Source organism: Leptonychotes weddellii, chromosome 13 (assembly GCF_054177405.1).
Source record: "Leptonychotes weddellii isolate Sample4059 chromosome 13, ASM5417740v2, whole genome shotgun sequence".
Classification (NCBI taxonomy): domain Eukaryota; kingdom Metazoa; phylum Chordata; class Mammalia; order Carnivora; family Phocidae; genus Leptonychotes; species Leptonychotes weddellii.
The window spans coordinates 58,085,052-58,108,155 of NC_138381.1; the positions used below are offsets into that span (position 1 = coordinate 58,085,052).

Here is a 23,104-nt window from a genome sequence, read left to right on the forward strand (position 1 = left end):
TTCTAGAACACAGTTAGTGGTTTCATGCCAATCTGACTCCACAGTACCAGCGAGGGGGATGGGACAGCCTACCGTCCTCAGGTATTAGTAACCAAGGCCATGGCTTTCTATTTTGAGGACTGCAGATTAACCTCGTAATACTAACACTCCATTTAAAAAGGACAAAGAAACAAGAGTAAGAAAACTGTCAATGCTTCTTTGAAAATGAAAACTGACTCACCAATGTATCAAGTTAATAGTCAAACCTCTATCCTATCAAAGCTGTGCAGACCTTTACACGGCAGCTCTGAGCACGCAGATGAAAATCACGGATTTTAGGGCAAGAATCTAGATGTGGTTCCGATCTCTGAGGCTGACTTAGCCGTCCTCTGTTAACCTGTGAGGTGTGAGCATCAGCACCCTGGGCCGGTTGGTGTGGGGCCAAGTGACACTGGGCAGTCCTTCCCAGCACCCAGCCATGCCCAGCAGCATTTCTGGGGCATACAGGCAGGTCTTCTTTAGAAAGAACCAGAGAATCCAACCTGAGACGTTTGGGAGTCTTCATCAGAGTTTGACATAGTATTCTAGACCTATGATTTGAGTAAAGGTACATGTCAGAGTTGATTCTCTGCTGTGCAAAGGGAAACTAGGACCCTACAGAGATGCCTTCTAAATCATCTTATGTAAACCAGTGTTGGGGCAGTTCCCCGGGGGTGGGGGGCGGGGGGGAGCCCGCAAGCATTTCTGCTCCAAGCATAGGCTGAAGCTGACTGTCCATTTGGACACGCTGATCCAGAGGAAATCGACACTGAATCTTAACATGAATATGAAGATCGAAGATGTACATTTATTTTCATGAATTACAAGTGCATTTCTGTTCATATTAGCAGGCAGTGTTTATATAACCCATTCTCCACTGCTGTCAAAAATCAAACAAGAAAAAAGGATAGCTGAGAAATGAAAAGCTAAAAATAGAATTAGTTTTCCTAAGTGATCTGCTGGATAGCATTTCCGTGGAACACAAACTCAGAGGTAACAATAAATTTTTCGTTTCAATCATAGGCATGTGGCACTTGGACAGTCATCTCTGCACAGAAAGCTGTAACAGTCATGCGAGGGTACAGTAATTATTGAACAAGGCAAATTTCTCACCACAGAGAGCAGTGGGGGAGTCAAGAGGAGGCACCGCACTGGGACAGAACACCAAGTCAACGCCACAGTGTACAGTGGCAGGAACAAATACTTAAAGAGATCAGGATAATATGGGATAGAGCTCCAAACATGATGTAGTGCTAGCTTTTTCTCATGGTCTTAGCTCAGCAGTATCAGAAACATTTGAGAGTACTGACGACAGAACAGCGCTTCACGTCATGAGCTCATGAAGGCTTTATTACAAATTGTTGTATCGTAGGTTGAAAAATGAACTTGAGATGCTGACATGCTGTAGGAGGAAAAAGAATTGTACACTTTCTCATTTAAAGACGCAGGGCTCCTCTCTGCTAAATCCTGAGGCATTGAATGTGGCTACACGGAACATGGCAGGCCATGTGAAGCGCTCGGGGGTATGCGTACACCCGCGTGTGCAGCTCGGCCCCGAGACGTCCAGCTGGCCTGTTGGCTGCTTCTTCACGCACTTGCCTGAGCGCCCTGCTGCGACCTGTGTCCATCTCTCACTAAATCCCGAATGCAGCTGCCACTTTAAATCTTTCTGTGTAAGCCTGGCAAACAGTTAGTACTGCAGATAACACATCTGGGCAAGTGTTATACGTCTACAAATGGTATAAGAAACCACAGTAAATCTACAGAGTGAAGCTGCTGGGTGCAGTACTTCGTTCTTTTATTAGGAAAAATGACTGAGTTTTCTAAAAGCTGGGCAAACAGCACAAACCTTAAATATGCTAGTGACTAACATGATATGAGAAAAGACATGGGCAAGTGCCCCCAAAGGTTCCCGAGACGGGAGCACTCGCTGCAGGCTGCAACAACATCCCAGGTGTTTCCACACGCTCCTGCTCTGGGGAAACGCTGATGGTGAAAAGCTGAAGTGCAAATAAGGGGCTGTCACTGACTTAAAGTGCCCTAGGTAGTAGCCTTCCCTCTCATAAAGTAAGATGCCAGTGACGAGAGCCATTCTGGAAAGAACTATCTCTGGTGTGACTGCAAGGGTCAGCAGGGCAGCACGGAGGAAGGACTCAGGAGAGGGAGGAACCACTGCATCTTTCAAATCAGAAAGCGATTAGTGACTAAAGCAACGGTAAGCAGTAGGTGCACTGAAAGTACATACTGCCACAGGTCACCAGTGGGTGACACACACAGGGATGCCAGGAACAGTTCTCTGGACTGAAGGAATTCTTTGAAAGCATAAAAGCCACAACTACCAGAAACCGCCCCTCCAAACAGCTCAAAGGAGTCAAGGTGGATAAGCCGAGACGGGCTGGAGACAGGACCGGGGTCAAGAACTGGGAAGAACAACACCGATGTCTGAGCACGTCCAGTCCTCTGAGCCCTTGTCCTATTGAAAAACAAACAAACAAGCCTATGAGTTAAGAAAGATCCACATTAAAACAACATTAGCAGCAACATTAGGAAAACGGAGAAATGAAAAGAATGGACCAACATTATGAAACTGGAAGGGGCGGGGGAAGCAAAGGAAAAAACACTCCTGCAAAAAAGTCATTTCCCCTGGAACCACTGGGGCGGGAACACATGCATGTACGCACACTCGCAGCTTGGCAAGCTTCAGTGTTCCTAAGACGCTTTTTATTAACTACAGTACTCGCCACTCTAATGGTCAAAACCAGAATCTGAAGGTCTCTGTAAAGAACACACATTTGAGGGGCACCTGAGTGGCTCAGTCGTTAAGCATCTGCCTTCGGCTCAGGTCATGATCCCACCTGGGATCGAGCCCCGCATCGGGCTCCCTGCTCAGTGGGAAGCCTACTTCTCTCTCCCCACTCCCCCTGCTTGTGTTCCCTCTCTCACTGTGTCTGTGTCAAATGAATAAAATCTTAAAAAAAAAAAAAAAAGAAAGAAAAAAGAACAAACATTTGGGGGGTGCCTGGGTGGCTCAGTCGGTCAGGCTCAGGTCATGATCTCGGGATCCTGGGATTGAGCCCCATGTCGGGCTCCCTGCTCTGCGGAGAACCTGCTTCTCCCTCTCCCTCAGCCCCACCCTCTGCTTGTAATCTCTCGCTTGTGCTCTCTCTCAAATAAATAAAATCTTGGGGGAAAAAAACCCCACACATCTGGGGAGTCTGCGTGGCTCAATTGGTTAAGTGTCCAACTCTTGATTTTGGCTCAAGTCATGATCTCAGGGTTGTGAGATCAAGCCCCATATCGGCTCCACAATGGGCATGGAGCCTGCTTAAGATTCTTTCCTTCTCCCTCTCCGCTCCCCATCCTAAAAAAAAAAGCACACACATTTATGCAAGACATTTGTCTGCGATCTCCTATTCTTTTTTTTTTTTTTTTTTTTTAAGATTTTATTTATTTAGGGTGCCTGGGTGGCTCAGTCAGTTAAGCGACTGCCTTCGGCTCAGGTCATGATCCTGGAGTCCTGGGATCGAGTTCCATATCGGGCTCCCTGCTCAGCAAGGAGTCTGCTTCTCCCTCTGACCCTCCCCCCCTCATGCTCTCTCTCTCTCAAATAAATAAAAAATAAAAAATCTTAAAAAAAAAGATTTTATTTATTTATTTGACACAGAGAGAGACACAGAGAGAGAGGGAACATAAGCAGGGGGACTGGGGAGAGAGAAGCAGGCTTCCCGCTGAGCAGGGAGCCCGATGCGGGGCTCGATCCCAGGACGCTGGGATCGTGACCTGAGCCGAAGGCAGACGCTTAACAACTGAGCCACCCAGGCGCACCACCCCCCCACCTTTTTTAAAAGTAATCTCTACACTCAACGTGGGGCTCAAACTCATAACCCTAAGATCAAGAGTCATGCTCCACTGAGTGAGCCAGCCAGGCACTCCTGCTGCCTCCTATTCTTACCAAATCTCTCTCTGGATGTCCAGTTAAGACAGAAATCAACCACACAGTGCCAAGTGTGTTGTTGTAACACTCAAGTTTCCTGCGACTGCAACAAAGAAGGACAAGCAAAATGAAGTGCTGGCTGGAAGTGTGAGGTTGGCGGGCCTGGATTCTGGTGAGGCAGGGAGCCATGGCATGGTTCCCACGAGCAGAAGATGGTTCTGATCGCCTAGGTCTGAGGTGATCTGACAGCTATTGCCCAACCAGTCCTGCAGGATAGCACCCTGAGAGACAGCAGGTGGCACCCTGAGGACAGCCTTCACTCATTTACTACACTTGACAGGGCCCACCTGGCTCTCCAGATGTCTGCAATATGGGCCACCTGCAGGAGATCTACTAGGAGTGTCACACCATCAAAGTACAAGAAGCACACACGTCCCCCCTTTGTTATTGTAATATCTCTATTTTACTTGAAAAGATTATATTACAAATCAAATCTACTCTAACCCTTTATAGGCTAAAAGTTCTCAAGGGTGAGCATCAGAATCCTCTGCAGAGCTTGTTAAAACACAGACTGTTGGAGGGTAAGGCACAGATGGACCACACTTTTGAGGACCACTGCCTAAGGCATCTATATGTAATGAATTAAGTTCAACCCCAGGTCTCTATTAGTTTTGTATCATCCTAGGGAGAAGTGAAACATTACCACTCCAATCAGGTTGTGTTCTTGGTTCTGATGAGGAAACCTGCTTGAGATGGCTGGGAGGTTAACTAAGTGTGTCAAAATGCAAACAAAATAGATCTTCTCTTTGGAGAGACCCTTATTGTTGTGAAATGTTTGCTAGTATGATCTAGCAGAATGTCACTTTGGTATTTCACAATGCACTTTCAGGCAAGATGGAGTTCATCTACCACTCAAGAGTCAGGGCAGGAAGGATGGTTGTTATAACCCAACTCTGTGACAAGGAGATGGACTCAGAGATGGGAAATGACCTCCCTCTAGAGGTACGCTGTTCTGAATTGCAGCCAAATCTACTGGCTGGGAGAAATTAATCAGTCTGAGAAAATGCACCAACAGGCAGAGGAGGAAGGAAGTCAGGCCACCTACCTTCACCAGCCTCTCGCAACAGGAGGCTTGTCACAAAATTAACCACGCAACAGGAGGCTTGTTACAAAGCTAACCACGGACACATTTTTAACTTTTCAGTGGACACATATCTAAAACTGACCCACTTAAACAAAATATAATGAATACCCCTGATCCTTTCAGACCACTCAGGGCATCAGTAAAGCCTGTGCCGAGGCAAGTAGGGGATAGCTTCCTCTGGAGTAGTCTTTGCCATCCCCTCCTGCAAAGGGGCCCCATAGCTATGCTCTGAGGTCCTGTGTGGGCATGTTTTCCAGTTCTTTCTTATGTAGTTGGGCAGTCAACATCACCTTTCTTTAACCTCCCTGTATACTCTGGCACCTGTACCTCCCTGAGTCTCCAGTTTGTATCTTCTAATCTCACTGTTGCAGGCTGGGAACTCAGTAACATTGTGCCATAGTATTGTGAACGAGTTCCTCAACCTTTTCCAGAACTACTCCAAGGCAGTGTAACAGAATTTACAAGAAAATGGATTCTGGGTCCAAAGACCCAGAGCTACCTAACTTTGCCAACAGCGTATAATCTTCAGCAAAACGCTTAAACATGTGCAATCTTCAGTTTCCTCAATCATAAACATGGGCTGTGTGCTGACTTCAGACAATGTTGCTGTGAGCATCAAAATAAAATGTTTGTGAAAGAACTTGGCCCAGAATTTAATGAATGCCCCAGCCCCACCTTGCTCTGGATTTACTTTTATATTCTAGATGACTAAATTATAAGCCAATCTAGATGCTGGCAACCTCCTTTGAAATGTGTAAGAAAGAAATAAGATAGGGTGCCTGGGTGGCTCAGTTGGTTAAGCGACTGCCTTCGGCTCAGGTCATGATCCTGGAGTCCCGGGATCGAGTCCCGCATCGGGCTCCCTGCTCGGCAGGGAGTCTGCTTCTCCCGCTGACCCTCCTCCCTCTCATGCTCTCTGTCTCTCATTCTCTCTGTCTCAAATAAATAAATAAAATCTTAAAAAAAAAAAAGAAATAAGATAGACTGACAGGTAGATGGAAGAACAGATGGACAGATATGTGAGAAAGTTGGATAGCAAAATGTTAGTCACAGAATCTAGGTGGTGGGAATGTGGGTTTGTAAGTGTAAAACTCAACTTTTCAGAATAGTTGAAAATAGTAATTTAAAAACCATTGGAAGTAATTAGGTCTACTGAGGTGATCATTTTGTGATGTATAAAAATCAAATCATTATGCTGTACACCTGAAGCTAATATAGTATGTCAATTGTAATTCAGTAACAAAAAGTTGGGAAAAAAAGTCATGCTATAACGTACTGTGCCTTTTGCTCCCGTGGAGAAAGGGAACTAAACCCAGAGTGACCGTCTTTGCCACCCCTGTCCCTGGTAAGAAGCCCTAGTCCTGGACTCTCAGAACGCGGGTGGACACTGGCAGTCGCCGTGGCCTCCGTCACGAGCCATCAGGCCAGCAGCTGCACCCTGTAGCCCCAGGAGCACACTCGCCTTTGACTCGTTCTGCTGTGGCGGGTGCACTGTCCTTTTCCTCCAGTAGCCTCGCCAGTGGTCCCAAGGGTACCTGCTCTCTGAGGTTACCCAACATCCTTACTGCCCTAGAGTCACCTGCCCTGATGCTTCGGGAACCTGAAGATGCCTGTGAGGGAGAGGCAGGCTCCTTGGTAAGCCTGGGCTTCAGTCTCCCACACGGGCCTGACTCCCTGGTCCCACACTGCCGAGCGCCTCCCCAGAGAGCAGGATGCCCCCTTCCCAGCACTCTCTTTCACACTAAAAATATGCGTGGCAGTTGTGTGTGTCTTTGTCCCCTACTAAACTGTGTGCTCCTTTGAGGCCAGGTTCAGGTTTGTTTGCTCTGCTCCCCAGAGTCTAACACGTGCCTGTCCCAGAGGAAGCATGCAGTATGTGTGAGCTCAACAAAAAAAAAGATGGGGAAAAACAGAGGCCACCAATGGACTTCAGGAAAATGAGCTGTTAAAGGGATGGTGAAAGAAGAAAAGCAACCGAAGTAGCTCAGCTCAATATGCTAGGCCAGGGGGTCAGAAAACCTGTTCTTGTAAAGGGCCAGATAAAACTTTATCTACAAAATGCTGAGGCAGCTGATCTGACCTTGTGCAGACACAGGGAAGGGAGAGAGCAGGCTCTGGGAGAGCGAGGACCCCTTCCACTGTGAGTACCAAGCAAACAGGCCAGGAAGGAGAACCCAAGGAGACTCAAGTTAAGGAGTAAAAATGGTTGGGTCCTGGGGTCTGACTTTCTGTCAGTGAGTGACCTTGCAGATCATTATACATAACAAATACTTTAACAGACTGTCACATCATGAGGTATGAAAGGATAAATGAATCCAAATCTTGCTAGACTCTGTCCTCCTCAGCCTCCTGTTGACACCTTCCCTCTCTCATTCAGACACTTCCCCAAGGGCTTGTTTATGAGCATGCTCCCAATATCCCATAAGCCCGTGCTTCTTCCACACTTCACTTGCTTTGAGTTTGTCTTTTAGGACATGTCCAGCGTCAGGTGCTAGGGTTAGGAAATCCGGTCTTTCAGACTTTGCTTTTCCTCCACTCTCCTAAACACCACTTCTCGCCCTCACAGCCCTCGTCCAAGCCTCTAGCCCTCTGGTCTGGAAGCTAACAGATTCATTTTGAGCTCATCTCCCACCCAGTCTTCTCCTCCAACCCTCCATGCTTAGAGACCAGACTTCTGAAAACCCCATTTTCTGTACCCCACACTAGCAGAGTGCACTCCCTACTAGTTCCCAGCCTTCCTCTGCCTGGCTTCCATGGCTCTCTGAGGCTGAGCTGGCCAAGTCTGTTCTCAGATCCTTTCCACCCTTCCTCTGTCCTCTGTTCTTAATGACAGAGCTGTGAGCTTGTCAACTGCACTGTTGGACTTCATTGGTGACTAACTTCTGATGAGATTCTGCCAATGGCCAGCACACATAGGAAAAGCCAAGTTTCCTTTTTTCTGCTTCTTAGTGACACATGACTTTTCAGGAGGAGGAAGGCTCCTGGTTTCAGAGGCACTGGATGGTAATGGCAGCTTCAGGCTCCAGAGATCCCCCAGACCAGCAGCAGTACAGGCTTGTGACCCCTTCTCAGCAATGGTGATGCTCTAACAGCTGCAGTTACAGAAGCTGCCCAGCACCCTCGCTGTGTGATGATCAAGGACCCTGGCTAACACTGTTTTACTTTTGCTCCTTTAGCTGAAGGCCCCCAGGAAGAGCTTCCTGGGGTTACTAATCTGCAGGTAACCCCACTCTTTGCGTTCCGGCCCTTCTAAGGCCCTCTGACCAGTTATATGCCCTCTATGTGAAACACCCGAGCAGGTTCTGCTTTTGAGCCTTGGTATTGCCAACCCTCAGCCTGAACCATCGTCTCTAGATCCTGATGTATGAAAACAGAATGGACAGGGCAGGAAGAATGGAGCAGAGATACAGTTCTATCAGACGCATACTGCCACAGAACCCACTCTTCTCTCCCCGCCCTCAGGAAGCCTCTTGTTCTGGTGCAAGCGCAGCAGCCCCAAGACCACTTGTTGGCAGGCTGCACATGACACTGCTGCCTGCGGAAAAACACCCCCAGCCTCTTCCGGGCTGTCTGTCCACAGCATTTCTCCAGAAAATGCTTCAGCCCTTGGTTGTAATTCTTGACTTCACCGCTCATTTCTGCAGACTTGAACATAATTCTCACTCCACCACTCACTCGAGTTCCCACACTATTCTCTCTCCTCTTTCCGCATGTTCTCTAAAATCAAGATCTGCATTTCCTTTTTTCTTGAACACAATTTTTTGACAATCTTACTGATACCATTGCATTGTTCACCAGACTTTCTGACTTAAGCATGGAAAGCTTCCACATGGAACTCAAGGAAATCTTTCTTTTTAATAACATTTAATTTATATTCTCTCTCCCTCACCAGGGTTTACCGTGTCGCTAAAGCTCTAGGTACCTGAAAAATTTAAGATCTGTATCCTGGCTGGAATCTAGCTGTCTCTTCGAAGATGAGCTCTTTGAGCTTTTCCTTGGGCAGGTCATCCAGCTCCATGTCAAACTTGAACGGCGCCTCAGCGATGGGCTATAGGAGAACACAGAACATGGAACAGACAAGAGTGGTTATGGTTGAGGTAGTCATGTACTGATTCATAATGTCTGTAGCTTAGACTCTGAAATGTATACAGCAGCACTGACATCTACGGAAACCAAGAGCTCTGATAAAGTATCTACGCACCCATGTCCCATCTATGCGCTCCAAAAGGCGCACTTTGTATGAACATGTAGTAAATGAATGGGGAACAACTAAATCCATTTTGAGCATTCTTCTGAATTTATCACTAATCCCAAAATTATTTTCAAATTTTTAAGGCACTAAGTGTTGAGGTAACAGAAATTTGCTGTTGGGGTGGTGGTGATACGTTTGTACAATCAAAAGCCATGATACTCAAATCAATGTACTTGATTAAATACATTACAGTATCTTCATATGAAAAAATATTATGGAGCCATTAAAAAAATGAAGCTGTAAGGAAGATTAATATCATGGGGAAATGTGCATGTTTGGGTTAAACAAAATGAATCCTATTTTTTTTTTTTAAGATTTTATTTATTTGACACAGAGAGAGAGAGTGAGAGAGAGAGAGCACAGCAGGGGGGAACGGCAGGCAGGCAGAGGGAGAGGGAGAGGCAGGCTCTCCGCTGAGCAAGGAGCCTGATGCGGGGCTCAATCCCAGGACCCTGGGATTATGACCTGAGCCGCAGGCAGCCGCTTAACCAACTGAGCCACCCAGGCGCCCCAAAATGAATCCTATTTTTTAAAAAAAAATTTAGATATAGAAATATAAAACCAAGAAGAAAATACTCCATAATCTTAATATCTGTGTAACAAGACTACAAAGTGATCTGTGTCATAGTTTTCTGCAAGTTTTCATTTTTGTTTTTCAGCACACTCTATAACTAATCACAAGGCTATTTAAGTACATATTTAAGGGGCACCTGGGTGGCTCAGTCGGTTAAGTGTCTGCATTCGGCTCAGGTTGTGATCTCAGGGTCCTGGGATCGAGCCCAACATCAGGCTCCCTGGCTCAGTGTGGAGTCTGCTCCTCCCCCTCGCTCATGTGCTTGCTCTCTCTCTTTCTCAAATAAATAAATAAATCTTAAAAAAAAATAGTACAGGGCGCCTGGGTGGCTCAGTTGGTTAAGCGACTGCCTTAGGCTCAGGTCATGATCCTGGAGTCCCGGGATCGAGTCCCACATCGGGCTCCCTGCTCGGCAGGGAGCCTGCTTCTCCCTCTGACCCTCCCCCCTCTCATGTGCTCTCTGTCTCTCTCATTCTGTCTGTCTCAAATAAATAAATCTTAAAAAAAAAAAAAAAAAGTACGTATTTAAAATGTCTCTGTCAAGGAATTCCCATATATATAATGATGAAAAAGGAAATCAGTCAATTGATATTATTTATACTTTGATTTTTAAGTACCCCCAAACTAACACAATGTTCTAGAACTAATCTGATGAGGATTCCAGCTGTTAATCAGTGGGTGCCTAGTAGTTACCAGGCACTCCTAGATTTTATCCATGTAATCCTCACAACCAGGCCTTTAGGGTAAGGAAACATAAGACACCAAACTCTGTGCTAAGCACTGGTTTCTTGAAAGGGGGAAAAAGATTCATGTCCATGAGAGAAAAACAAGGAGCGAGCCCTCTTTGAAGGGCAGCTCCCTGTGTGGGGTCACACTGGTGTCCTACATATGCCATCCTTCTGGTCTTCCCAACCTCCTAACTGGGTTTGGGGGACCACCTAGGCTTGCGATTAGGACATAGGGGGCTCACAGGGCTAGTCAGAGCCCCAAACCTTACACTCTCCTCTCCTTTCCTGTTATTTACTATGTTGTAGGTATCTGCAAGCTGCCCCCATTATTTCTGAGGGAAGGAGACAGAGATGGAAGGGGACTGATTAGGAAATATTTCCTTTTTTTTTTTTTTTTAAAGATTTTATTTATTTATTTGAGAGAGAGAGAATGGGAGAGAGAGAACACCTGAGAGGGGATAGGATCAGAGGACGAAGCAGACTCCCTGCCGAGCAGGGAGCCCGACGCAGGACTCGATCCAGGGACTCCAGGATCATGACCTGAGCCGAAGGCAGTCGCTTAACCAACTGAGCCACCCAGGCGCCCGAAATACTTCCTCTTTTTGATTTCTTCTCTTTATCATCTTCCATTTTCCCCTTTAACATGCTCCACTTGGTTCTCCCCCCTTTTAAAACCAGAGTGTGAAGGCTTGCTGTCTATACATGAGCCTCAACTAGAAAGATCCAAACTTTGGTTTATATTGCATTTTTCTTCATTACCGTCCAGAGAATAAAGCCCCAGAAGACTCGAAGAGGCCAGGGAACTGGGACTTTCCTAGAGAGAACATGACACACAGTATCTTTACCTGGCTGTCCAGCATGCTCCAGAGGCCTGCCACATCCATCTCTGGACTCATTTCTCACCACAAAAGGCTCTTGTGTCCCCATCCCCAAGGAGGCACACCAGACACGAAGTCATGAAGCCACAGTGGGAACTGTCCAAGCTGCCCCCGCCTCCGCTTTGCAATGCCCCTCCCCAAGCAGGCAGTTGGCCTCCTTTCCACCCTCAGGCAGGCACTCTGATTTAGGCACCTCTTTCTGCCACAAACCATGACAGTGGTCTCTAGCCTTGGACCCCTTGTTTATCTATGCTCCCCTTTATTCATTCATTTCCGCAGGCCCACCCCTGCTGCAGGTGGCCTGGAGGAAGCTTTCTAAGATAGAAGGGGCTTGGGGGTTGGGGTGGGGAGAGGTTTCAAGCTGTGCTGGCAGCACTAGTCCTCAAGGCAGATGATGTGGGCTACTGAGAGGACCAGGTGTGGCACCATATACCTCTCAGGATCGATCTAAGCATGACATCTGGGCCCTTCCTGGCTGGGCCTGATGCTGGCTGATAGATATTCCTGAAGAAGCAGCCAGGAGTATGGGTCTTACCTCATCGCTTGGGTCATAATACTGCTCCAGATACGGATGGGCCAGAGCCTGTTCTACTTCAATCCTCTTGTGAGGGTTGAATGTCAACATTTTGTCCAGTAAATCCAGAGCTACAAAGAGAAAGGTTTTGCAGTGGTGAGAAGCCAAAGGAACATTTACTGAATTACTTTCCATTTCCTGCTTAAGTAAACTTGACCCACAAAACAATGGAACTAAGCATCGCCATGGGGAGAAGAACCCGCACACTGGGTGCCTATTATCCCTCTGAGCTTCTTGAGACTATGACCATCTGACAATCGCAGACCCAGGCTCAGAAAGGTGAGTGATCAACCAAAGGCTGAAAGTGGAAGACCAAGGTTCAAATCCAACTCTGCTTACAAAACCTGGACTTTTCCTAAATCACTATTCTGCTTTGCAGGCATCTGAAGGAAAAGTGTTATATATGTATTTCTCTTAAGTCAACTCCAAAGCCCTCTCTGCAATGGCCAATTTATCTTTCAACACATAGAGTAGGCCTCCAAGGTCACAGAAGACAATGGTCACTTGTCCTCCTATGTGGTTTCCAGGTCCTGGCTGAGATCCATGTGTGAAGCACAGGCCCCCTGGCCCACTCTGCAGCTTGACATCTTTCTCCAAAGCCCAAAACAAAGTATTCTCTTTCTCTCATTCTCTTTCTTATTTGTTTGTTTATGTATGTATGTATGTATGTAATCTCTAATCTCTACACCCAACATGGGGCTTGAACCCACGACTCCTAGGTCAAGAGTCACATGCACTTCCGACTGAGCCAGCCAGGGGCTTGAACCCACAACTCCTAGATCAAGAGTCACATGCACTTCCAACTGAGCCAGCCAGGCGCCCCCAAAGTATTCTCTCGATCTGGTCAGTAGTCAGCAGCTGAACATTTCTTCTATGTAGAGAGTGGAGGAATAGAAGCAAGTGTGGGATCAAAAGGACCAAGAGGGAGAGACAGCTAATGAATAGCTTACACTAGTGGCCTCCATAGCTATTGTCCAGGCACTACTTCGAGCCATGAGGAAAGCCAAAGGTCATGGGTGACAGCGGCTAGAACATGGGTTAAGGGAAATGTGACTGAACAGTTCGTGTATTTAGTATCAGGAGGAGGTTTCTTTTTTTTTTTTTTTAAAGATTTTTTATTCATTTATTTGACAGAGAGAGACAGTGAGATAGGGAACACAAGAAGGGGGAGTGGGAGAGGGAGAAGCAGGCTTCCCACTGAGCAGGGAGCCCGATGTGGGGCTCGATCCCAGGACCCTGGGACCATGACCTGAGCCGAAGGCAGACGCTTAACGACTGAGCCACCCAGGCGCCCCTCAAGAGCAGGTTTCAATGAGAAAGAATAAATGCTAGAAAAGACATTATTGCTCTTAAAAAAAAAATGCGTGCTTTTATTTAATGATGCTTAGAACAGTGGTTTCCAATTTAGGTAGCAGGTCCTTTCCTCAAATTGAAGGCTCTTGACAGGGAGTAAGTAAGGAGCTACCCAGCTCTCTTAATTCCTAGCTCACAGCTCTGAGGCACCCCTGAAAAATCTAAGGACTCCAAGGAACAAGTCTGATAATGTATTCCAAGTCTGAAAAACTACTAGGCGATATAAAGAACACTTTTTAGAGAACATATCAATAAAATAAACAAAAAATAAATGATCAATATACAAAACCAAAAATGAAAACACTGCCATCTCAACGAAGCCTTATTTCTTACAGTGATAACTTATTAGATCATCGACCTCATCCACCTGCAAATTAGCACATATCACTTAGTCCTGAGAGTAGAATGGTAAAGGAAAATCATTTTAATCATTTACTCACTAAAAACTGTTCAACTCTGGAGAGCAGCAGGCCAGTACACAGTCTGAATCCGAAGTGCCTGACTGCTCGTGTGCCAGGAAGTCCCCGGGAGAGCACGCAGAGGCAGCACCTTACTGCCTCAGGTGACTGAAAGCACAGGCATGAGAGGATGTATGTGCACGTGCACGTGTGTGTGTGCGTGCCTGTGTGTGCATACTCAGCTCTGGCTCCTACTGTGACTTCCCTTGTTGCATGTCACCCACCCTTAATCTTCAAGACAACTGGGAGATGATAAATATGGTAAACCACATGCTGGACACCTGAGAAATTCCACGCAACACAGAACTTTTCTCATGTCCACAAAACTGTAAAAAAGTTTTTTACATAGTGCACTTCTACAAATAGTCCATTTTCTATTTTTGCCTCTATAATCTTTTCAATACACATGAGTGTACTATAGGAAATTGGGGAACAGTGACATTTTGTTTTATGGGCTAGAGAACTTTCTGGAGCAGAGGAGGCTTTAGGAATCTAGAGTGTTGACTAAAGCACTGTCTGGACAGGAGAGGTATTCATCCTTGCAGCCATGACACGGGGTCTCAGGGGCCCACGAACAGGCTTTCAGAGGCAGCTCTCTCAAAAGTCAGGATAGTGTAGCACAATGGTCAATAACTCAGGCGCCTCTGGCCCCAGTGCAAGTCCCACAGAACCCCTGGCAGATGTGTGAACATATGACATAACCACTTGCTGGGCATTACAGTCCTACTATCTGTAACCCAGATAATAAACCTAACCTATCTACTGTTCCCAACCACGGACTGCTCCCCCCACACCATTCCTCTCACCACAAAAGAACTCATCATAGACATTCCCCAAGAACTTTTTTTTTTAGATTTCATTTATTTATTAATTTGAGAGAGTGTGAGCATGTGTGTGCAGGGGCACAAAGGGGTAGGAGAGAATCCCAAGCAGACTCCACACTGAGTGCAGAGACGGATGTGGGACTCAATCTTATGACCCTGAGATCATGACCTGAGCCAAAACCAAGAATTGGGCTCTTAACCAACTGAGCCACCCAAGCACCCCTCCCCAAGAACTTTCTTGAGAGATTAGAAGCCATTTGGCCTTTTGCCCAATTAGACACCGTCTGTCAGGAAAAATCCAGAAGGGTCTGGCCACAGTCAGATTCAACAGCATTAGTTCTCAGCCACTGGGGGATACTTTTCCCCTTCAAATCTTATTGGTACTAAGTAGGGAAACACTTCAAGGCAGCTGGTATTTGGCAGCTTAAGCAGCTCTAAAATAGACCTTTTAGTTCCTTCAAGTTAAATTCTAGGCCCTTAAACCTACTGGCAACAATCACAAAGGAAGATAGGTTATTTTGCCACCTGAAAAATAACTGGATCTCCAACTCCCTTTTATTGCTAGCGCTATTTCTGCATTACTCACAGCTACAGAGGGGGAGAAGGACAGAAACGGGAAGCCACTGGCAGGTGCTGATCCCACAGTCAGAGTGCCTGGCCTCCCTCCTCCCACACCACACAGCAATCCACTGGCACTGCTCAGATGGCATGAATCACTCTGCCTGTGCGTATGCTTCCTCTGATACAGGTTTTATTTCCCCTAAAAACTGGAAGTCCCTTCAAGGCTGGGATTACATCTGACCACAATCCCTGACTCTCCTTGGTAGCCTCCTTGAACCCACACCTTCTCTTTAACTTCAGTGGGTACACGGCAACATGACCCTGCCCTTCTGGTACATCAGCCTTTTTTCTTTCCCATCTCAGCCCAGACCTGGGTGAGTCATATGATTGGCTCTCTACAGCACCACTGCAGGTCCATCTTACCTATCCAGCACAAGTCTCATCCAAGATCAAAGTTGCAACCTGTCACTCCCATCCTTGGCCTGAATTTCTGAGTAGGGCCAGAGAAAAAGATCTAGCTGTTCAAACTGTGCCACTGCAACAATGCTTCTCAAACTTCCCAGTCTTAGAACCCTGCTCTTAAAACCTACTGATGATTTTTTTTTTTTTTAAGATTTTATTTATTTGAGACACAGAGATAGAGAGAGAGAGAGAGAGAGCATGAGCAGGGGGAGAGGCAGAGGGAGGGAGAAGCAGGCTCCCTGCTGAGCCAGGAGCCCGACACGGGGCTGGATCCCAGGACCCTGGGATCAGGACCTGAGCCGAAGGCAGACACTTAACCATCTGAGCCACCCAGGCGCCCCTTGATGATTGATCTTAAAAAGCAGTTAATTCAGCCACAGTTCAAACTGTACAAGCACTTTTCTCTGAGAAAAACCACTGCATTCAGTATGTGGCAGACATGCTTTAATGTGTCTATGTTCTCATTTTGTTACACACAACGTGCACAAGACAATGTAAGCAGGGTGGGATGTAATAAAGCCAGTACTTTTTACTGCTCTGTCAGGGACATGCTTACGTGCAGTTGGCACCGGTTTTTAGCTGTGAGGGCATGGCACAGCCACTGCCTTGTCCTGGGTCGAGGTGTCGGCAAGTCTTGCTCACCACTGCTTCTGCACCGAAGTGTAGATGGCAGCACAGAGAGAGTGTGAGAACACCTTTGTGTTACTATGAAAATAGTTTTAACCCTATGGACACCCTGAAAGGACTTGGGATACCTCAGAGATCTAAGGAGCACACTATTGAGAACCGTGTACCACACAAACTCAAGATTTTTAATCTTATCAAGCCCTCCCCCCCTCCAATGTTCTGGGAAATCTCTGCTCAGCTGCTTTTCTATTCTAAGATTCTTCTCAACTCACACAGCTTGAGTCAGACCCTTCCTGCCATATGAACCTCATTACTCTGTGCAGGTATTACTGAGGGTGCTACCGAGAAAACAGAGGTCCCCAGGAGCAACCCTCCTGGATGTCCTTCCACCAGATTCACACATATCCTTATTGTAGAAAGAGGAGACCCTCTCCCTGTTCGAAGCCAAACCTCCACAACGTGTAGCCAGCTCCCCCTCATCTGGACCAGTTGTTTCTGTCTGCAGTTTCCATTTCAAACTCCCCGTTCACACTGAGTACTTCAACTTTTTTTTTTTTTAAAGATTTATTTATTTGAGAGAGAGAGAGAGCACACGAGCATGTGCACAAGCATGCATGAGCAGGGGAGGGGTGGAGGGGGAGGAAGCGGGAAAGAAAATCTCAAGCAGACTCTCGGCTGAGGGCGGAGCCCGGTGTGGGGCTCGATCTCACGACCCGAGATCATGACCTGAGCCGAAACCAAGAGTTGCATGCTCAACCAACTGAGCCACGCAGGGGTCCCTCAAATACTCTTATGTAGTCACCAATGATCCCTTAATTGGAAGCCTCTGTTCCACGGAGACTGCTGAGCATGTCCACTTTCTCATGATGCTATCTACTGCTTCTGTGAAATATGCACTAGTTATTTTCTTTGTCCATCATTCTTTCTGGTTTTCAAGAGTTCCTACTCCTATTCCATTGGCCACTGAAGGTTCATGTTCTCTAGCTCTGACACGTCATTCTTCTTAGCCTCTCAACCTCCTGTATGATTCCAAATGCCATCTGTGAAAAAATTCCTAAATCTATCTTTAGCCTAGAGCGCTGACCCAAGTTTCAGATTGATAAATACAACTCTCTGCAGGCAATAAAAGAGTATATAGCTTATGACCTCATTCACAGGGGTCATAATATATAATACATGTATTTACAGGCGCAACTACAGAGTCTGGAAGCCTTTCGAACAGGTTATCTGAGAAATGGAGACAGACTTCTTACACAAATTGCACTTTTATTTTAAAAAATAAACAGAAGCAATTTCCATTTCAAACTTCCGTTCACACTGAGTGCTTCAACTCTTTTTTTTTTTTTAAGATTTATTTGGCCACAAAGACTGGTCAGGGATGAATACAAAGAAGCAGTGAGTCCCAGAGCGGGGTTGAAACTATCAGGAAACAGGTCACAGTGACCTGGAGCTGCCGGTGGCCATCTTGTCACCACAAGAAAAGAGCTAACTAACAATAAAGACATCAGAGAGGAAGGCAACACTGAACGACAGAGAGGTCCAGATTCTGGTCAAAGTGGCTATGCTCTGGAATCCAAACATCACTCAACCTGTCAAGTTATGAGAGCCAGTACAGTCCTTCTTCAGGCCTAAGCCATTGGCAGTAGGTTCTTGTGAGGTGGAACCAAGAAAGCCTCAAACAGCTGACCCTCTAGTCTGTGAATGACTCATCCAAGATCCCATCTCTCAGCCCCAGCACCCAAAGCCCCATCGCTCAATGTAACCACTGCTAATCTTCTGACAAATTTTGTAGAATTTTTCTCTGCATGTTCTTTTACATGGCTGAGATCATACCTTATATAAAAAAATGCTGTATTATTTCCCCAGTAAATATTGCTCATTAATATTTGTCCATGCTATAAAAACTTGGGGCGCCTGGGTGGCTCAGTCGTTAAGCATCTGCCTTCGGCTCAGGTCATGATCCCAGGGTCCTGGGATCGAGCCCCGCATCGGGCTCCCTGCTCAGTGGGAAGCCTGCTTCTCCCTCTCCCATTCCCCCTGCTTGTGTTCCTGCTCTCGCTGTCTCTCTCTCTGTCAAATAAATAAATAAAATCTTTAAAAAAAAAAAAAAAAAAGAATCACTTCTAGTGACTTTATTTATTTATTTATTTTTAAAAAAGATTTTATTTATTTATTTGAGACAGAATGAGAGAGAGAGAGAGAGCACAGGAGAGGGGGAGGGTCAGAGGGAGAAGCAGACTCCCCGCCGAGCAGGGAGCCCGATGCGGGACTCGATCCAGGGACTCCAGGATCATGACCTGAGCCGAAGGCAGTCGCTTAACCGACTGAGCCACTCAGGCGCCCCTCTAGTGACTTTATGATATTCTAAAGCTTTAAGCAGAGGCATCATAGTTTCTTCAACCATTCAATTAACATCTGGCCTTTAGGTGTCCTTAAATTTAATATGCCCAAACTAAAGTCTCAACTGCCACTCTTTAAAATGTTCCTCCTGGGGCGCCTGAGTGGCTCAGTTGGTTAAGCGGCTGCCTTCGGCTCAGGTCATGATCCTGGAGTCCCGGGATCGAGTCCCGCATCGGGCTCCCTGCTCGGCGGGGAGTCTGCTTCTCCCTCTGACCCTCCTCTCTCTCATTCTCTCTCTCTCAAATAAATAAATAAAATCTTTAAAAAAAAAAAAAAATGTTCCTCCTACTTTTCCTCATCTCACTGTTTTCTTCATGTAATTGTGTTCTTGTCCTTTGCTCATGTATTTATCCACTGAGGTCTTAGATTTCTCTCTGTTCTTCAGGCATGACTAATATTAATGATGAGTCTAACATCAATAAACTAATAATTCATGTAACTCTCCCAAAATTACCCTATGAGGTGGGAAATGCAATTTGTTCCAATTTTGAGATGAGGAAATTGTGAAACAGAGAAGTTAAATAACTTGTCCAAAGTCAAAGATTTGAGGTGGTGGGGTCCATCTGAATTCAGGAGGCCAATTCTAGAGCACAAGGCCTAAACCATGGTGCTGAGCTGCCTTAACATTAATAGTTTTAGGACAGGGATCCTTCAAATGTTTTTCAATTTGGAACATTTTATACCTACTGCTCACACCTATCCAATCTACTTTAAGTTTTAAACTTTTATGTGATCAAATCTACCATTTTTTTCTTATGTTTGTTTTCTTGGTTTGTGTATTTTCACAGCCTAGGAAGAAAGTCTTTCTCCATTCAGAGATCAGAAAAATACTGAATATGCTAAGTATCATTGGCTTTTAATGGCATGATTTTTAAAACTGTATTAAATTATCAATTCTTCTGGAATTCACTTTCAAGTATGAGTAATGATTTAAATTGATTTTCTTCCGGGGCGCCTGGGTGGCTCAGTTGGTTGAGCGACTGCCTTCGGCTCAGGTCATGATCCTGGAGTCCCTGGATCGAGTCCCACATCGGGCTCCCTGCTCGGCAGGGAGTCTGCTTCTCCCTCTGACCCTCTTCCCTCTCATGCTCTCTGTATCTCATTCTCTCTGTCTCAAATAAATAAAATCTTTAAAAAAAAAAAAAAAAGATTTTCTTCCAAATAGTTATTCAACTAGCCCAGTACCATCTGTTGAATAATAATCATTTCTTCCCCCTCACTGGAGTAATTTTGGAGAGAATCCTAAACTAGACTCCTTTGAAGAAAAATCTACAATACTACTGTTCAAAGGACTCAGCAATAAGAAATTTCTACCAAATATGTGAAAAATATTCAATCTCAGGCTTTTTTTTTTTTTAAAGTAAGCTCTACGCCCAACGTGGGACTTGAACTCATGACCCTGAGATCAAGAGTTGCATGCCAGGTGTGCCATCTCAGTCTAATTAAAGAAAAACAAATTAAGGGGTGCCTGGGTGGTTCAGATGATTAAGCGTCTGCCTTTGGCTCGGGTCATGATCCCAGGGTCCTGGGATCAAGCCCCACGTCTGGCTCCTGGCTCAGCGGGGAGCCTGCCTCTCCCTCTGCCTCTCCCCTTGCTCGTGCTCTCTCTCTCTATCTCTGTGTCTCGAATGAATAAATAAAATCTTAAAAAAAGAAAAAGAAAAACGAATTAAAATGCCACTTCTCCCCCATTTGGTTGGCAGATCCAAAAGTTCAATACCCAAAATTGCTGGAACAAAAGATGTGACAAACTGCCAAACTGCCCTCCAGAGAGGCTCAACCAATTTACATGCTATCAGCTGTCTCTGAAAACATCCGTTTTCCCCACAGCCTTGACCATATGGTGGGTCATCAAACTTTTGATGCTTTCTACTGGGTAAAAAAAAAAAAAAAGGAATTACTGATCTTTCCATGTTCATATCTCATATAATAAAAATGAGTACCAGGACGCCTGGGTGGCTCAGTCAGTTAAGTGTCTGCCTCCAGCTCAGGTCATGATCCCAGGGTCCTGGGATCGAGTCCTTCCTCGGTGGGGAGCCTGCTTCTCCCTCTGCCTGCCCTCGGCCCGCTTGCACGCTCTCTCTCTCCCCCTCTGACAAATAAATAAATAAAATCTTAAAAAAAAAAAAAAAAAAGAGTACCTTTTCCTAATACTTGAGATATTTACACTTCCTTTTTTGTAAACTATCATTAACCAGACTTAAAAGTGCCAGTGTTTCAGCTTGAAAGTTTCAGTGTTGTGAGTTCCCTGAAGTCTCCCATTCACCTATTTATGTCATTTTTTTATTAAAGATTTTTTTTTTATTTATTCATTTGAGACACAGAGATAGAGATAGAGATAGAGAGAGAGAGCATGAGCAGGGGGAGAGGCAGAGGGAGAGGCAGAAGCAGGCTCCCCACTGAGCCAGGAGCCCGATGCGGGGCTCAATCCCAGGACCCTGGGATCATGACCTAAGCCGAAGGCAGATGCTTAACCATCTGAGCCACCCAGGTGCCCCTCTATTTATGTCATTTTTGCACAAACCCAGACTATTAGCTCCCTGCAGGCAGGTAATCAGTTTTATTGCTGTTCTAAGTCCAGGCCTTGGAACCCTGATGGCACAGAACACTCAAGATCTATTTATTAAATAAATGAATTCATGCATGTTATAGTAAAAAACTAGAAACAACCTGGTGGCAGATTAAATATGGCCACAAATTCTTTGCAACTCCTCCCATCAATGGGTGGATTTATTTCTCCACCACTTGAATCTGGGATGACCTTGTAATTTGCTTTGACCAACAAATTGTGGCAGAAGTGTACTGCTATTCTGAGACCTTGCAGTTTCTGCTCTTTCTCTTTTGGAGTATTTCTGCCATTAGAAGAAGCCCAGTTGGGTCTACTGTAAGATGATAGGCAATGGCACAAAGCAGAAGCAACTGTAAGATGTGGTGAGGCCACCTCAGACCATGCAACTTGAGGCAAGCTGAGCAGACCCACTTAGATGCACCCAGGCCAATGGACTTATGAACAAATACATGGTGGTCATTTTAAGGCCCGACTGTGGAGTAGTTACACAGCAACAGATAACTGAAGTGAACTTCAATGCCCAATATGAGACTGGTTAAAGACACTATGAGTCATCCATACACGGGAGTAATACGTAGCACTCTTTGTAACTAGGGATACAGAAAGATCTCCAAGATATATAAATGAAAAAAAAAATCAGTCTTAAGATCTCAGAATCTAGACCTACAAATTCCAGTGGTCTGAACTTTCATATGACCCTGTGATGCAAGTACTATTACTAACTCTATTTTGTAAAATAGGAGGGGTGGCTCAGTTGGTTAAGTCTCTGACTCTTGATTTCAGCTCAGGTCATGGATCTCGGGGTCCTGGGATTGAGCCCTGCCTCAGACTCTGAGCTCAGGTCAGAGATTCTCAGCTTGAATCTCAGCTTGAGATTCTCTCCCTCTCACTCTGCCCCTCTCCCGGCACGCACGCTAATATAAAGACAGAAATCTTTAAAAAAAAAAAATTAAATAAATAAATGGGAAAACTGAGTCCCAGAGAGGTTAAGTAGTTTGTCTAAAGTTCACACAGCTAGTAAGTGGCTGGCTATGAACGGAAACTCTGTTTCTGTTAGAAACCGTGTTTCTAACACATGATGCTATATTGCTCCCTCCAGCACTACCAACTCCCATTTTTCCACTTTTTTTATTCTATTCTATTTTATAACCCCTCCCTGCTTCATTATTTTCATCCAAGGCCTACATTTCAAAATTAACTTTCTGGATTTTAGTAATGTTAATTATTATCTAAATGAACCAATCTCAAAGTCCATAGCTTTAACCTAAGGACAATAAGCTAACTAAAAGTCTCAAATAATTTGATACAAATCACAGCTAACAATAAAAAAGAGTGAGGAAACAAACAGGAGGGAAGCCTGGAGGTCTTTTTATTATAAAGTCTTAATTATGCAGTTTTGTTATGTATTAAAAAGGCAACTTAGAAAGTAAGATTTAGGTGACATGCTTGGGACAACACAGAATACAAACCAATCTAATCAGTAACCTATGCAATGCAAATGAAGGTATAATTTTTTTAAATCTTACAATTATAATGCATTGTGTAATTACAGAATTATAACTAAATAGGTAAAAGCTGTGCGCACCTTGGAATAGCAAACGTTAAAGATTACTTTGGGATTCTGGTAATTAAGGGTGTTTCTTTTACCTACTCTTTCTATACTTTCAAACTGTCTCCCATGATAACACACTATACCTTTATATCAAAGATTTTTTTTTAAAGATTTTATTTATTTATTTGACACAGAG

General features: G+C 45.2%; 1 protein-coding gene across 1 annotated transcript in view; it reads right to left on the reverse strand.

The window, feature by feature from the left end:
* Positions 1–806: 806 nt before the first annotated feature.
* MAPK1 (mitogen-activated protein kinase 1) overlaps positions 807–23,104 on the reverse strand; it is a 111,561-nt gene continuing 89,263 nt past the window's right edge. Inside the window, exons 7-9 of the mRNA XM_081801698.1 lie at positions 12,064–12,173; positions 9,019–9,144; positions 807–2,491 (exon numbers count right to left, since the gene is read on the reverse strand). Of these exons, the coding sequence (XP_081657824.1) occupies positions 9,028–9,144; positions 12,064–12,173 (227 nt within the window). The 3' untranslated portion in view covers positions 807–2,491; positions 9,019–9,027. The remainder of the gene's footprint in view (positions 2,492–9,018; positions 9,145–12,063; positions 12,174–23,104) is intronic.